General features: G+C 44.6%; 1 protein-coding gene across 1 annotated transcript in view; it reads left to right on the top strand.

Annotated features, from left to right (window-relative positions):
- Positions 1–17,201, top strand: part of LOC136314204 (collagen alpha-4(VI) chain-like) — a 127,594-nt gene that overhangs the window by 109,321 nt on the left and 1,072 nt on the right. The window contains exons 34-37 of the mRNA XM_066244769.1: positions 6,042–6,132; positions 7,812–8,495; positions 10,509–10,605; positions 11,097–11,314. Coding sequence (XP_066100866.1) covers positions 6,042–6,132; positions 7,812–8,495; positions 10,509–10,605; positions 11,097–11,314 — 1,090 coding nt within the window. The remainder of the gene's footprint in view (positions 1–6,041; positions 6,133–7,811; positions 8,496–10,508; positions 10,606–11,096; positions 11,315–17,201) is intronic.

Genomic DNA, 17,201 nt, shown 5'->3' on the forward strand with positions numbered 1-17,201 from the left:
GTTTTGTTTTGAGATAACTCTTAACATGACTCACTTTTCAGGTGATGAAACCAAGACAGAGAAGTTAAATAACTTGCTTAAGGTTGAAATTCCCATTAGCAATAGGATTTTAATTCAGAAGTCAGAAAGAGGAAGAGAATTTAGAAGCTCCAAGTTCTTTCCAATAATTAATTCATTTTATCTTTACAATAATACTATGAGATAGACTTTTGAACTGGCCACATTTCTATTTCTATATATTTTCTTTTAAAAAACAACAAAGACCTGGGTTCAATTCCCAGCCAGGGCACACAGGAGAGGTGCCCATTTGACTCTCCACCCCTCCCCCTCTCCTTCCTCTCTGTCTCTCTCTTCCCCTCCCGCAGTGAGGCTCCATTGGAGCAAAGATGGCCTGGGCACTGGGGATGGCTCCATGGCCTCTGTCTCAGGCGCTGGAGTGGCTCTGGTCACAACAGAGCGATGCCCCGGATGGGCAGAGCATCGCCCCCTGGTGGGCGTGCTGGGTGGATCCCGGTCGGGCGCATGCGGGAGTCTGTCTGACTGCCTCCCCGTTTCCAGCTTCGGAAAAATGAAAAACACACACACACACACACACAAAAACAACAACAACAAAGTGGATTTTGATTTCTGACTGTTAAGAAGACAAAAATAAAATCAACTTTAGAAGATGAAAATACAGTGGTGGCCAAAGTAGGTTTACAGTTGTGACTACATGAAACAACTTATATTTGTATTATTATTTATTAATTATTGTACTATTTATTTGTATTGCAACTGTAAACCTACTTTTGCTCACCCCTGTATTAAGAGGAAGACCAAAGAGATTTAAAAAAATTTTTTTGTTATAATTTCAGAATTCAGAAAAATTGCAGGACATTCTTCTTTTTTTTTTTTTTAAAGAAAGTATTGGGTTGTCCAGAGAGGCCCATTTATAGGCTGTGGATGCCACCTTGCTGAGGCTTTGGGGGCTGCTGTTTTCTGTTGGATGGTTACTGCCCTAAAGCCAGGATCAGCAACCAAGGGAGGAATTAGGTAATGAGGTTTCAAACTCGGGCTTTGTCCCTTATGTTATCTGGACATGTTATTTGGTCCTGGGACCTCAACGTATTCACCAATAAAGCAGAGATAAACTCACAGGTTTGTTGTGGGAATTGGATGAGATAGTACCTACCGGGACATCTGACACTTTCTATGTGCATACCCCAGGTGAGTCAGTATTAGTACCATCTTCTCAAGGTCCTGAAGAGTGTACCTTTTCCCAGTAACTTTATTAAATTGGGTAGATTCCATTTGGTGAATGCCAATTAAGTGCCAACCATCATGCTACATGCTTTTCATGGCTTGTCATCTTAACCCCTCACCGCTCAAAATGTGGTCCTTGGACCAGCTGTACCAGCATGACCCAGATTTGTGAGAAATGCCAGATCTCCAGCTTCACCCCCGATCTAATCAACTGGGCTCTGCATTTTTAACAAGATCCCCAGATGGTTTCCATGAATGTTAAAATTTGCAAGTGTTGGTTAAGATCTCAACTATCCTACAAGTCAATAACGATAATCTATCAATACATTTACGGAGGAGGTAAAGGAAGGTCAGAGGTGAAGCGACTTGTTTTAACCCTCTGAGTAGTACTCACATTCATGTACGTCCTCGTGCCTCCTGACCATCCAGAGTATGATCGTACATCTGTAAGCGACATTAAAAAAAAGGTAAATGTATGTTCTTCTCATTTCCATAAATTGGTTTTCAAACAAACATGATTTTAAGTTAGTAAAACTGTAATTGGAACTGATTTCATTTTTTGAAGAAAAAAAAAAAAACTTACTCCCAGGGGTCAGCGAGCATGAAAAAAACTCACTACTCTAAGAGTTAAACGACATAGTCCTGGCCTTGGTTTTCCTTTATGTCTGGTTCCCTAGTCCCACTCTGCCAACCAACATTCTCAATACAATTCTGACCCCTCGTATTTGCTGGGGAGTTCAGGAAGACTCAACCTCTTCGTGGCAGTCTTGGTGGGACCGTGCCAAATGGCAGGAGCCAAAACTGGACTCGGGCTCTTGGGGTTAGTCACAGGTTACATGACTGTACTCTTCTGTGTCCTTCCCAGTTTTTCCTCCCTGTTCCCTGAGCCCTTACCTCAACTGCATGGCAAATTGTATCTAACTCTCCCTCCTGAGGGTTCATTTAGCTCTTCCTCTGTCAGGGGCAAATTCTCCTCCCCAGCACTCATTTCCTATCTCCTCCTTCCATCTGTCTAAGTCAAGAGGCTCCCTCCACTTGGTCCTTGGAATAAACATTGCCCCATGTTCTCTGGCAGCTTAATACAGCAGCTGAGACCCTGTAGGTCTCTCTAGCTCAGGGCCCATGGGGAGTTTTCTAATAGTGAGGGCTGAGGTTTGAGGGTTGTCCATATCCTTTCAGGAAATGTCTTTCTGCATATTAAATAAAAGAGTGTGATGATGTAAATCCCTGTGCTGCACCCTCCCTCCCTCCCCTTCAAACTTGCCGTATAGACCACAACTGGACACTGAAGTTGGTTGAGAGAATTACCAATGGCGCTGATTCAAGCTATATAGCAAAGCTTTGAACCTCAAGCAGATCACTTGGTTTGTGTTTAAGGTATTTTGTTTTTGAGATTTCCTTGTCTTGTGCTCATGGGAGTTTACAGAAGGAATTGTAAAGCCATTTTCTCTTCTCACACTGGGATTTTCTCCCAACACTATCTCTCCGCTTGAACTTTCTCAGAAATTATCTTGTCTACTGTATCAGTGACTAGGACCATACTGGAGAGTTCAAAGTCCAAATAATTTAATGTTAATTAATAACAAATAAATACAGATAGATCTTTACTGAATTATAGTTCCCTGTGGACTTCCATTATTATTATTTTTTTTTTGTATACTTGTTCCCACAATGTTTTTTTTTTCAGAAACAGGAAAAATTTTAAGCATGATCAATAAATTATTCTTTCTAAACAAAGTTTTAAAAAAAGATATGGGCTTTTTAGCTATTCCAATTCATTTGAATTTGGTCATTTCCCAACAAAGAAAAACAGATGGACAAATGCATCTGTTTAATCTGGACATGCAGTTAATCAGCTGCTCAGATTAGAAAAGTTAACACAGTGTCCTGAACATGAGGCAAATACAGAAAACAGCCTTAATCCCTAGCCTTAAACTCTGTTGCTGAGAAAACTGAGGCCAGAGGCTTGTTCAAGGTCAGATAGCCAATTATGGTAGACCTGGGTTCATGATGCCTAATCCATTTGTGCTGCATAAGCTTTTCCCATGAACCTTTTTCCATTGTACAAACTTGGGGAAATATTCGAATTTGTTTGAAGTTTTTCACACTATCATAAAAATTTGCACAAATTCTGCATATTAAAACACACTTCACCTATGTGTTTCCTCGGATTTAAATCCTAGCGTGGCATTTCCCCTCAATCTTTGGGGTAAAAATGGATGCTCTTAGAGTTAGTCTAGTCCCCTCATATCCTGCAATCCTGCCAGAGATACTGACTTCAGAAGCCTTCCAAATTTCCTTTCGTGTGATTTCCAGTAAAGCTATCAATGTGTCACATGCGTGCCCCAATGTTTTCTCTAATCCTTGGAGATGAATTAGGTCCATTTGGCTTGGTAAATACTCATATCTGATAACCATGAGGAGTAGATGTGAATGAATGTTGAATGTTGGCAACTCTGCACTCATACTTCATGTCAGCCTCCTCCATCTGGCAAGGAGTTTCAGGCTTTCAGATGTGCTGTGTAGCTGCACACTGGTGGTGGGTGTTTTCTGATCTCTGGAGAGTGGGAGCCTTGAGAAAATTCTATGGATAACCTGCCTACCTCTGGGCCTTTGTACATGCCGTTCCTTCATACTGTAGTGCTTCTTCCTGCTTCTTTGCCAGGTAAATGTCCTCCTCGTTCTTGTAGAAGTGCCAGATGCTATTATCTTCGTCAGGTTCCCTCTACCCCTTCTCCTGGAAATTAGTTTCCCCTTTCTGTGTTCCTAAAACATATTATTGGACCTCTTTCTTGAAACTGGTTCTGTCTATATTTCACTTAAGCTCTTTGAAGGTGTGGCTCTGTCAATTTTGTGTGTCCACATGGCTTGTTAACACTTTTATAGAGAAGCTGCTTAATCAGTCTTGGTTGATTTGAATTTCTAAGTCAGGAAAAAGCACAACGTAGGTTGCTTTTGCCATGTGAAGAACAAGAAAGGGCATTTTGCCTTTATCCTTAGGAGACTTAGGAAAGTTCCCATGTTTTTGTCTTCTTCTTTCTTTGGTATTCTATTAGCATAAACAAAAGTTCAACTCTTTATATTTCTTTCCCCACAAGGGTCTTTCCTTTAAGTAAGCTCACTCGGAGAGAATGTTGGGGAGACGCTGCAGTCCTGAACAGAAAAAGTAAAGGGCTCTGTATGGAGTATATGTTAGAGAAAGTTCTTTTTCAAGGTCACCCTTGCCTGTCTATCTATCTGAGGGCCAGTATGACATTTTATGTGCTTTATTATGTGCAGGGTCCAGAGCTTGCTTGGTCTGGGCCACAGAGATGAAGGAGGAGGAAGTGACCTTTAGTGGGGCTATGTTTTATGTGATTTGACACAGTTGACAGAGGTTGGACATGACTAGGCTTAGATAACCACCTCTTTGCAAACCACACCTCAATTCCTGAGGGAAATAATCTGAAGGCATTTCTAATTTCATCATGAGGTAGAAATTCTGCAAAGAGTCTATTAGTCAGGGAAGGTCAACTATATATAAAACGATTTATCACAAGTGCATGTGGGACATTGTGTGTGGAGGGGAGGCAAGGGGTTTGCTGCATGCAGCCATTTCAGGACCTGTTTTTTTTCTATCAGTGGCTCTCATCATACCCTTTAGTCTCAAAGCCTTTTTCTGAATCCTCTACATTTAGCTGGCAGATGAGGGCCAAGGGAGCAATGGAGTGTAGTGCATGCATTGGAAATGGCATTCATCAACATGCCATTGGTTAGAGCAGTGGTAGTCAACCTGGTCCCTTCCTCCCACTAGTGGGCATTCCAGCTTTCATGGTGGGTGGTAGCGGTGCAACCAATGTATAAATAAAAAGATAGATTTAACTATAGTAAGTTGTTTTATAAAGATTTATTCTGCCAAACTTAGCGAAAATCTGACATAAAGTACTTGGTAATTATTATTATATGCTTTAACTTGCTGTAACTTTGCTTTATAAATTTTATAAAGTAAAGTTACTTCCCTACTTTATAAATCACCATTATTGTGGAACCGATGGGCGGTTAGAAAATTTTACAACTAACAGATACAAAAGTGGGCGGTAGGTATAAAAAGGTTGACTTACCCCTGATCTAACCACTTGTCACATGGACCTTGTTGGATTTATTATTGTTACTATTAGTATTTTACTTTTAAACCTTGATATCAGTTATTACATAATGCTAACTGAAAAGGTTAAGTGAAGATGATAAACATATTTGCCATTCTTATAAAATGTTCCCTGATTCCTCCTCACTCCTGCTTTCTGGTTTTGATATGTCTCAAGTCTGAATACCAGAAATTCTCTGGAAAGGACTCCCTTGGGTATCTGCCTCTTTCCAATCTAATGGTATATGACTTATATGAGTCCCTCCTTAAGAGGAGGTGTTGTTCATGTTTATAACTCTACCACATTGCATCTTGCATACTGTGAACAATTACTAAAGATTTATGGAATTTATAAGTGATCAAACCCTCAACTTCCCTACCCTCATTTCAACACAACATGACATTGGTTGAGTTTTACACACATTGGGAGTCTAAAGACCCAAAGCTCATGTAACCATACCAATGACAGACCAACCTCCAGGTTAGAACAAGAGAAACTAAATGCTTATACATGACTATAATAGATAATGCCAAATTATATAAATATATATCCATAATTCATATATTTATATAGTCTTTAAAAATCATATTAATGTTTTTCTCATCTGAATTGGAAAGCACCGTGGCACAAAATTTAATTCAGTAAATGACAGACTTGTGTATGTGTTTGGATTAGATGGATGGAACCAACAGATTTTACCTCTTTATCTGGGAGACAAAGAACCAGGAGGACATGGAGCGCATGGCCCGCTGCATTATTTGCTATGGTAAGCCTGGACAGCATTTCTGATCAGATCCATGTCTTTAGAATATGATGAGTTGATTGGTGTCCGCAGACCAGATGTGTATTTCCTTGGTTTGTGTGGTTTTAGAATCTGGAAATTTCTTACTAATTCTGGATTACTAGTTCTTAGGAAGTCAGAATAGTCCGGAGAATCACAGATGTTGGGTTCCCATGTGGCCACAGTCAGCCAACGCTGAGTTGCGTCTCCCCCCCCCCCACTTGATGAGGCGGGTGTCTGCTGGTGTCCCATGTTTTCTTCCCCTCCTTATTGTCTTTCCTCTGTCCTGCTCTGCTTACTTTCCTGTCCTGCCAGACTCCTATAGATGGCTGAGCTTGTGTTCCTTCCTTAGTGGGTGAAGGGCAGAGCGTTGAACTAAGAGCCAACAGTCCTGGGTTGAAGCCTGGGTTACCATTGACTACCAGTGGGGTAATGTCAGGTCAATCAATATCTTTGTGTCTGCAGCCTCCATTACTCTATCCCACACCTCTCACTAGCCTGTGCCAGAGCGAATTTTCCATCAAAACCCATGCATACCCATGTGTGGAGGGTTCTCATCCATCCCCATGTCACCTAGGGCTACAGTGAGTCCTATTAGTTAAATCAAGAGAGGATTTAATTGTTTTCTCTTCTTGATCCACACCAAGATCTAACACTGCCATAGGAGATTTGGTCCTGAGAACTTGGTCAAGTCAAATGCAGTAATTGCCATTTTCAGAGTATGTTCCAATTGAACTGCTTTTACATCACATTTCATCTCTCTCTCTCTCTCTCTCTCTCTCTCTCTCTCTCTCTCTCTCTCTCTCTCTTTCTTAGGTGAGAGGAGGGGAGATAGTGAGGCAGACTCCTGCATGTGCCCCAACTGGGATCCACCTGGCAACTCCATCTTGGGCTGATGCTCTAGTACCAAGCTGTTTTAACACCTGACCAACTGAGCTATCCTCAGCACTCAAGGCCATGCTTAAACCAGTAGAGCCACTGGCTACAGGAGGGGAAGAAGGAGAGAAGGGGAAGAGGGAGGCGGAGAGAAACACATAGTCTCTTCTCCTGTGTGCCCTGACTGGGAATCGAATCTGGGATGTCCATATGCTGGGCTGATGCTCTATCCACTGAGCCACTGGCCAGGGCCACATGTCCTCCCACTTGACATGTTGTTTCTCTTGGCCTCAGTTCCTTATCCTGTAGAAGCATAGACCTCGCTGGTATTGACTGAGTTTGAGCTCTTACTTCCCAGTCATTGTTCTGAGCAGTTACATATATTAAGTCGTTTATTAATTTAAACCTCACAAGGTAGGCACTATTATTATCATCATTGTCTCTGTCTGACCTGTGAGGAAACTGGGTCAGTGGGAAGACTGAGGAATTGGCTCAAGGTTACACACTCATGAGAGGTAGGACCTGGACTGACCAGGCAGATGTCGGTGAACCTAAAAATGAAGAAGCCATATGGCCTAGTGGTTAAACACGTTAAATATAGAATCAGATCATCTCAATTCTTTCTCCTGAATGATGAGCATTTCCTTACTGTGCCCACCTGCTGGCCTGGTCAACACAACGCAATGAGTGCTCAGCAGCGGTATTATTACCGAGAGTCTAGAAGTATGTTTGCACGGGAAAGAAGGAAATGCATGGTAACTCTGGCTTCTCCCACCCTTCCTTCCCAGACAAGTGCCAACCAGCCCCGGAGTGCAGGTCAGGCACACCCGAACCCCTGGTGGTAGATGCAGACTTGGCATTCGTGGTTGACAGCTCCCGCAGCGTGGGTGCCGACGTGTATCGTACCGCATTGAATCTGGTGGACGCCATGCTGGACAACCTGGAGGTGGCTGCTCAGCCGACCACATCCCTCCACGGGGCGCGTGTGGCTCTGGTGACGCACACGACTCCAGGCTTCCAGCCGGGAATGGGACGACCCCCTGTGTTCCAGGATTTCCTTCTGACCACCTATGGCCACCGGACACAAATGCAGAGGCACATCCGTGAAGTAGCGGGCCGGCCCCTGCAGGGAGCTCCAGCCCTGGGCCACGCCCTGGAGTGGACAGTAGAGGAGGTGCTCCTGGCAGCCCCGCTGCCCAGGAAGCCACAGGTTCTCTTTGCCATCGTGGCCAGTGAGACCAGCAGCTGGGACCGGGAGAAGCTAAGGACTCTGTCACTGGAGGCTAAGTGCAAGGGCATCGCTCTGTTTGTGCTAGCCTTGGGCCCTGGCGTGGGAGCCCAGGAGCTGGCTGAGCTGGCTCAAGTGGCCAGCATCCCCTCTGAACAGCACCTGCTGCGCCTAGAGGGGATCTCAGACCAAGAGGTGGCCTATGCCCGGGGCTTCACGCAGGCCTTCCTGAACCTCCTAAAAAGTGAGCAGTCCTTGAGCACTACGGTTGCCCTGGGTGGGCTGGGGTGGGAAGAAACGCTTATATAGCCTGGCCTTTGGGCAAGCAAGTGCCCACTGAACCTTCATCCTTGCGGAGGAGCGTGCAACCCCACGTCCTCTGGGGAGCTCCTAGATAATACCCCATTGTCCTGAAAAAACCAGAGCTACCGTTGCCCTGACACTGTGCCAAGCCTAATGCCAGTTTCTTGTTTGCAACCTTTCAGCTGGTAGTTGGGAGGTCTCAGGTCTCTACCTAACCTCGATATTCTCATTTATTTGTGATCCCACATTTAAATATGCATGAAAGCGCCAGAGCTATACAAATATAAGGCGTAGTTATTGCTATCATTTTCCGTAAGTCAGACTCTAGAATTCAGTGGCTCATGACAGTGTTTCTCAAATTTTAACATGCACATGCATCTCCTGGGATCTTGTTAAAATGTGGATTCCGATTAGTAGGTCTGAGCTGGGGCTTGAGTTGCTGCATGTTTGAGCAGAAGTGATGTGTAAACTCCCAGGTGATGCTGCTGCTGCTGTCCATGGACCGCACACTTTGAGTCACAAGAGTATATGATATTTCAGGGACTTGCCAGGAAGTCCAGGGTCTCCTACCTCAGGTGGAGTGGATGAAGCCAAGAGAAGGTTAAGGGGAACACTGATAGCGGATCTTGGCAGGAATCCTTCCCCACCTCCTGTTCTAGTGTCCTCATCTCCAACCAGAACTGTTGAACCAAATTTGTGAGCAGTCACTACCAAGGCTGTATCCCTATTCGGGGGTGGGTATTATCTGGTCATATATCCAGGAGTTTGTCTTAGGCTTTGTCCACCAGTGTGTAATTCAAAACAAGTCATGTGCCTGGTGCCTTGTGATACGTGAGGTCTTCTGGCCCTCCTTACTGGAAGATATGAGTTTCTCAGTTTATAAGTGGGTGTGGGTGTGGCATCGTGTTAGGAGCCTTGAAGGCCATCCGCCCCTTAACACTGAAGGAATAAAAGGGAGTCTGCTAGACATCTTAGAAATACTGCCGCAGCATTTGACTCTAGTCCTAGTTTTACCACTACTGAGCTGTATATTCTTAGAAAGGTCAGTGAACCACTCTGAACTTTAGATTTCTTTTTGATGTAGGAGATGGAGACATTTGTAATATGCAGCTGATTGCTTAGTGAATCTTTGAGGGAGAAGAACACTGAATGAGTCACATTTCCAGTCTATTTTAATTTCATTTACTGTATTTATTTTTATTTTTATTTTTATTTCTTTTTGTATTTTTCTGAAGCTGGAAACGGGGAGAGACAGTCAGACAGACTCCCGCATGCGCCCGACCGGGATCCACCCGGCACGCCCACCAGGGGGCAATGCTCTGCCCCTCCAGGGCGTCACTCTGTTGCGACCAGAGCCACTCTAGCGCCTCGGGCAGAGGCCAAGGAGCCATCCCCAGTGCCCAGGCCATCTTTGCTCCAATGGAGCCTTGGCTGAGGGAGGGGAAGAGAGAGACAGAGAGGAAGGAGAGGGGGAGGGGTGGAGAAGCAGATGGGTGCTTCTCCTGTGTGCCCTGGCCGGGAATCGAACCTGGGACTTCTGCATGCCAGGCCGACACTCTACCACTGAGCCAATCGGCCAGGGCCATTTACTTTATTTTTTATGTTTTATTATGTCAGGTTGCATTTTAGGTTTTTATTTTGTTTGTTTTCTATTGGCTTTTATTTTTTAAATTTATGCTTTGCTTGAATATATTTTACATCTTTTTTACTTTATCTCAATGTATTTTTTTTGGTTTTTATGTTTTACTTAATTTCATTTTTATTTTTTGTTTTTTATTTTGCTTTATGGTATGTTTTACTTTATGCTTTATTTGATTTTATGTCTTAAATTTTTGTGTTAATGGATAATATTTTGTTTTTATGCTTTATTTTACTTTATGTTTACTTAATTTTAAATTTTATATTCTTTTATGCTTTATTTGATATGGTTTGATTTTTAAAATTTTATTTTTAGGTGGGACAAACCAGTACCCACCCCCAGAGCTCACTGAAGAATGTGGGGGCCCGAGCCGAGGGGACACTGTGCTGCAGTCACTTAAGCTTCTCCAGAGGTAGGCTGAGGGCAGAGCTGAGGTAGTCCCACAGCTCTGTCCCCTGTAGGAAACTGTCTCTCTAAAGAAAGGTCACAGGCAGTGTCAGTCCGTGACCTGATCGAAAACGACTGGGGCTAGGATGCTCCTGTGTTTGACAACTCTGATATGGTTTGGTTTCTCTCTCCTTAAGAGTAATAATACCTGATCAATATAAAACATTCTGCGAGCACGTAAGTGTATAAAAACAAAATATAAAAATTTTTAATCCCACTCCGCCCCCCTATCTTCTAATCCCATGTCCCAGAGGTAAAATTAACAATGCTAAAACGATTATTACTACTTTTGTCTGAAGACCCCTGCAAACCTAACAAGGTAGCTAATGTGATAGCGGAGTCATTAGGAAATGCCCAGACCTTAAGCTTATTGAGCCCAGTAATATCAGCTGGAAATTGACCCTCTCAGTTCTTGTGGTTAGGTTATGCAGTTTGGCATCAACTGTTTCTTTACAGGTTGCCCAAGCACCAGAGTGACATCTCTGGCTTTGCTGATGATTTGGAAGCACGGGAAGCAACAGACTTTTTCCTAGAGGAGACTACAACAGCCACAATGACATCCATAACTCAGCAAGAAGCACTTGAAAACTATGAAAGGAATGGATATGCCACCGAAAAAAATGAACAAGAAACAGCTGCCAAACAAAAGAAAAATGGAAAAGAAATGAATTCAGGTAAAATTATGGTAAAAACCAACTATTCCTTGTTCCTTGGGTTGCATTCACTCTTTAAAATCTTTATCTTTAAAAACAATTCCTGTGTACTGGGTTAGCATACAAATTTGGCTTTTATAGACTTTCCTTCCAAATGCACAAAGTCATATATACCTCTAACGAAATGAATTGGTGAACACATACAAATGAATTTGTGAACACATACCTATAAAGAAATGAATTTGTGAACACATACAAAGGCCAGCTTTCACCTGACTGTAAAACTGGAGCTGAGTAGAAGCCATTTCAGGGAGTATGATGGGGGCACACCCTGTGAAGTGTCTGTACTTCGTTGTGGAGAAACAGTCATGTGCAGAGGTGGCAAACATACTTTTGACTTTGAGGAAAAAGGTACTGGTTTCTAGAAGGCTCCTTCATCTATGAGCGGTCACATAGGTTCTGACCAAGTTTCAAAAACATTTGGGGCCTGGCCTGTGGTGGCGCAGTGGATAAAGTGTCGACCTGGAGATGCTGAGGTCGCCGGTTCAAAACCCTGGGCTTGCCTGGTCAAGGCACATATGGGAGTTGATGCTTCCAGCTTCTCTCTCTCTGTCTCTTCTCTCTCTCTCTTTCTCTCTCTCTCTCTCTCTCTCTCTCTCTCTCTCTCTCCCTCTCCGCTCTAAAATGAATAAATAAAAAAAAATTAAAAAAACATTTGGGTCCATCTAAAACAACTGTAGCATTGATTTATGATTACAGCGTGTAGTAACACAGATGCCATGTGGCCTCTTAAACGAGCTCCACAGTGTGAGCAAAACGATGGCCACATTAGAAAGAGATTTCAAGGTATTTGACTCTGAAGGTTTTTTTTTTTTTTTTTTTTTTTGTATTTTTCTGAAGTTGGAAACAGGGAGGCAGTCAGACAGACTCCCGCCTGCGCCCGACCGGGATCCACCCGGCACGCCCACCAGGGGGCAATGCTCTGCCCATCTGGGGCGTCACTCTGTTGCAACCAGAGCCATTCTAGCGCCTGAGGCAGAGGCCATGGAGCCATCCTCAGCACCCAGGCCAACTTTTGCTCCAATGGAGCCTTGGCTGAGGGAGGGGAAGAGAGAGACAGAGAGGAGAGGGGGAGGGGTGGAGAAGCAGATGGGCGTTTCTCCTGTGTGCCCTCGCCGGGAATCGAACCCAGGACTCCGGCATTCCAGGCCAATGCTCTACCACTGAGCCAACCAGCCAGGGCTGACTCTGAAGTTTTTTTAAATGCAGGGAAAAGAAGGCTGGAAGAGTTTCTAGTGAGTGGTGTGGTCAGTCCTGCTTTTGATTAAATGAGAGACAACTGGCCAGAGGTTTTGAGTGTGTCTTAGATAGTTCTCCATCTGGGACCACTAGCTAAGTGGCCATGGGAAAATTATTTAACATCTCTGTGACTCTCTAAAGTGAGGATTGTGTAACTACACATCTCTTAGGGTTGTTTTGAGAATAAAACTTGTTAATTTATGTTTGCCACATAGGAAATGTGCAAGGCAAGGTAGATATTAAGATGCTGATATGTTCTACCTCTTAGATTCCAAAGCAAACAAATGTCCAAAGGAAATAACGAAACCAGATAGACAGAGGAATGGACACTCCCGGCAAGGACAGTAACATTTTACCCCCTTAGGCTGAAAACTAAGCATAGAGGAACTTACCTTGTTAATTCTTCTATTTTCAGTACAGGATAGGCCAAGGTAATCTTACTAAGGCAGTGATTATCAGTCTTGACTGTAAATTAGGATCTCCTACAAATCCTTAAAAATTCTCCATGCCTAGATCTCATCCCAGACCAGCTCAATCAGAATCACTGGGTGAGGGCACTTCTCCAGTAATTTCACAGAGCGGCCAAGAGTGAGAACCACAGCTCTGAGGCATCCTTTTCCACAAATTCAATGTGAGACAGATGGAGGAGAGCTTACTGGTCATCTAATCTGATTCTATCCACAGACAAAAACTGAGGCCTGAAGATCCCCCAAATTTCTCTCCCACTCTGCGACTAGGCTCTGGCCAGTCCCTCTCCATTGCATTCCAAAGCTACTCTCCACCTTCACCGCCTCCTCCAACTTCTTCCCCTGTGTCTCTTTCCCTAGCGGGTGCCCTTATTATTATTATTATTATTATTTTTGTATTTTTCTGAAGCTAGAAATGGGGAGAGACAGTCAGACAGACTCCCGCATGCGCCCGACCGGGATCCACCTGGCACGCCCACCAGGGGTGACGCTCTGCCCACCAGGGGGCGATGCTCTGCCCCTCCGGGGCGTCGCTCTGCCGCGACCAGAGCCACTCCAGCGCCTGGGGCAGAGGCCAAGGAGCCATCCCCAACGCCCGGGCCATCTTTGCTCCAATGGAGCCTTGGCTGCGGGAGGGGAAGAGAGAGACAGAGAGAAAGGAGTAGGGCGTGGAGAAGCAAATGGGCGCTTCTCCTATGTGCCCTGGCCGGGAATTGAACCCGGTCCCCCACACGCCAGGCCGATGCTCTACCGCTGAGCCAACCGGCCAGGGCCTTTTTTTTTTTGCTTTCAAAAGAAACAAATGTGGCAAAGTACAACCTCCTACAACTTCATGTATTGCTGCACACCGTCTTCCTGCCCTCCAGTCCAAGAAAAGAGCTGTCCCTCGTCTTCAATTGTTCCAAAGTGTCAAAAATAAAAAACCCCAAAGGGCTCCTTCAGCCCTCAGTGACTTGAGCTCCTTGGGATGTGGCCGCTTTGGGCTGTTCCCTTCCTCTTCAAACTCTCGGCTTCGGAGATATTCTTACTTTGCTCTACTTCCGAGCAGTCCATCTTTGTGGGCTCCTCTCCCCAGCCCCCCCCCCCCACAGAGAGATCCAGGTTTCATGGAACCCGAAATTTATACAATTTAGAGTTCCTCTTTAAGAAAAGAATATGAACTTAGTAACATTCAATTCAAAAGTGAATATTTATTTAGAAGAGGTTTATGCAAATGAGGGCCCCTGAAGCTCAGGCTTCATTAATTTCATGGTAAACCCGCAATGCTTCCCCCAATGTCCTATCTTCAGTCCTCTGAGGACTCTACCTACTACCGGGGCGAGCTTTCCTGCTGTGACTCCAGCTGGCCCCCTGGACTGATGACTTCAAATCCATAGCTTCCATCTTGAACTGTATCCTTGGCTGCAGACTAGTGTATTCAATGAGCCACCCACCAGATGGCACCATTGCACATGCCCACTGTCATCTCAGACAAAGTCACTTCAACAAGCTGGATTCATCTTTCCCACTCACACCTTCTCCTCCTTTATTCCTTTACTGAAATAAACCGCCGTTGGCCCAAGAATGGAAAGCCAAAACCCGAACCTCACTAGCAGTCTCCCCTCGTCGCCTCCTGCCTCCAGCTGGTGACCACACCTTGGTGTGACTTTCACTTCCGCAGCTCTCAGCTCCATCTCTTTTCCACACTCTTCCCTCTCAATACCTTGCCTTTCACCTTGACTGTAACGGCAGTGTCATCTAATGGGTCTCATTCCTTCCAGTTTGTCTTCTTTCCAGTTCCATTCTGAACGCCAAATTACTATCTCTAAGATGGAAATCTGGTCATGTCATTTCTCTTCTTTATTTCCCAGTGGTTTATAAGCTAATGTTTAGATGCCTGGATAAGGCACACAGGCCTCAGTGATTAGACTCTGCACTGTCCTGTGGGGCTTACTGGTTGCCACTTTCTTACACATGTCTTTTGTACTATTTGCAGCTGCCCTTTCTGCCCTGTTACTGATTCCAAGTCTCCGTGCCCTTGCTTGTGCTCACCTGTCTATTTGCATCCTCTCCACAGTGTCCACTTGGGTCACATCTGCTCATCTTTTTTTTTTTTTTTTAATTTTTTTTTTTAAATTTTATTCATTTTAGAGAAGAGAGAGGAAGGGAGAGAGAGAGACAGAGAGGGAGAGGAGAGAGAGACAGAGAAGGTGGGGAGGAGCTGGAAGCATCAACTCCCATATGTGCCTTGACCAGGCAAGCCCAGGGTTTCGAACCGGCGACCTCAGCATTTCCAGGTCGACGCTTTATCCACTGCGCCACCACAGGTCAGGCCACATCTGCTCATCTTTTAATACTCAGGTCAAGTTTCACTTCTACCTAGCGTCTGGCCCCCACACAGTCCTCATTTTTACAGCCTCCATTGCGCCCCTATCTCTTAAGCCAAATTCTGCCACAGTACCTGCAACTTTTCATTGCACCAACTTGTGAAGAATTAAATGTCATCTCTTGTCATAGAAGCCAGCCTGATCTTGGTTTAATTTTCAGTTTCAGTGTTCTCTCTCAAACACACGGAGCTATATTTTGGTTTTCTCCTCCAAGCAGGGCTACATCCTGAGACATATATACCAAGAAAGTGAACCAGCCCAAGCAAAAAGCAGTTCCATTGTAGCTGTTTTTCATTCCCATCCAGCTCTTTTCTTTCTCTCCCCCTTTTCTTCATTCCTCGATTCCATGGACTTGAGTAAAACCGACTGCTGCTGCAGAATTCTTCCAAGAAGGCAAAATGTAACAAACGCTCATGGTAAAAATAATGCAAATGTAAAATTAGGGGCCAGCAATAATTGGTTGGGTGAAAACTTGTTTGCCCCTCAATGTCATATCACACCCATAAAAGGAAACCGAAGACTGAGGCCTCTTTAGGGTGCACAGAATACCTTTGCGATAAGTAGTTTAAAGCATTGAGGATTTCCTTACCTACAGCTGTGCTGACCAACTACTAGCCACAACAGCTATTTAAATTTAAAATGAAATAAAACTGAAAATCCCATTCCTTGGTTGCAGTAGCCATATATATATATATATATATATATATTTTTTTTACAGAGACAGAGAGTGAGTCAGAGAGAGGGATAGACAGGGACAGACAGACAGGAACGGAGAGAGACGAGAAGCATCAATCATTAGTTTTTCATTGCGTGTTGTAACACCTTAGTTGTTCATTGATTGCTTTCTCATATGTGCCTTGACCGCGGGCCTTCAGCAGACTGAGTAGCCCCTTGTTGGAGCCAGCGACCTTGGGTTCAAGCTGGTGGGCTTTTGCTCAAACCAGATCAGCCTGTGCTCAAGCTGGCAACCTCAGGGTCTCGAACCTGGGTCCTCGGCATCCCAGTCCGACGCTCTATCCACTGCGCCACCACCTGGTCAGGCAGTAGCCATATTTTAAACACCCAGTAGCCACTTAGGCAATGGCTACTGTGTTGGACAGTGTGGATATAGCACATTTCCCCCCATTGCAAGAAGTTCTATTTAACAGAGCTGCTCCAGAAAAATAATGTAGGAGAAGCAGCCCTGTTTCATTGTCTCCCAGATTAAAGGCAAGGGTGGGGCTTCTAAACACAAATGCCACCAAGTGTCACTGGGAAAAGTAATGATCTATTCAAACAGGTCCTTGGCTCATCAGTTTGGAATGGTAGCGGTTGGTGCAGCTGATTGTTGAACCCCAAATCTATTTGTTGAACCTACAGAAGACAGTCAAAAGTTCACCACCAGAGTGTTCTTCTGTTGACTCGGATACATCTTTGGAGGCACATTTACCCTGGCTCCTTCTTCCGGGCGCTCAGTGCCTGCATTCTCACACCCTCCCACAGTCAGTCATGCAGCAGGCCAATTCCCATGTGCCTGTTCAAGGTGGAGGACCAGCCTTTGCCCCGCTGAGAGTGTATCTCATCCCCTTGGGTCCAGTGCATCTGGTCACTCCTTCAAAAAACTAGTCAATGCCAACCATACTCAGGGGAGGTGAGTAGGCAGCTTGCTGCGAACAGAGCACAAACTTGAACTCTTGCTGTCTGAAGACAATGTCTTCTTTTTTTTTAAAAGAGTGATTGCAAGGCGCAGAGGAAACGGGAGGTAACCAGTGTTCTGTGTTGTGGGGCTGACCTGAA

The sequence above is a fragment of the Saccopteryx bilineata genome, chromosome 10 (assembly GCF_036850765.1).
Source record: "Saccopteryx bilineata isolate mSacBil1 chromosome 10, mSacBil1_pri_phased_curated, whole genome shotgun sequence".
Lineage (NCBI taxonomy): Eukaryota > Metazoa > Chordata > Mammalia > Chiroptera > Emballonuridae > Saccopteryx > Saccopteryx bilineata.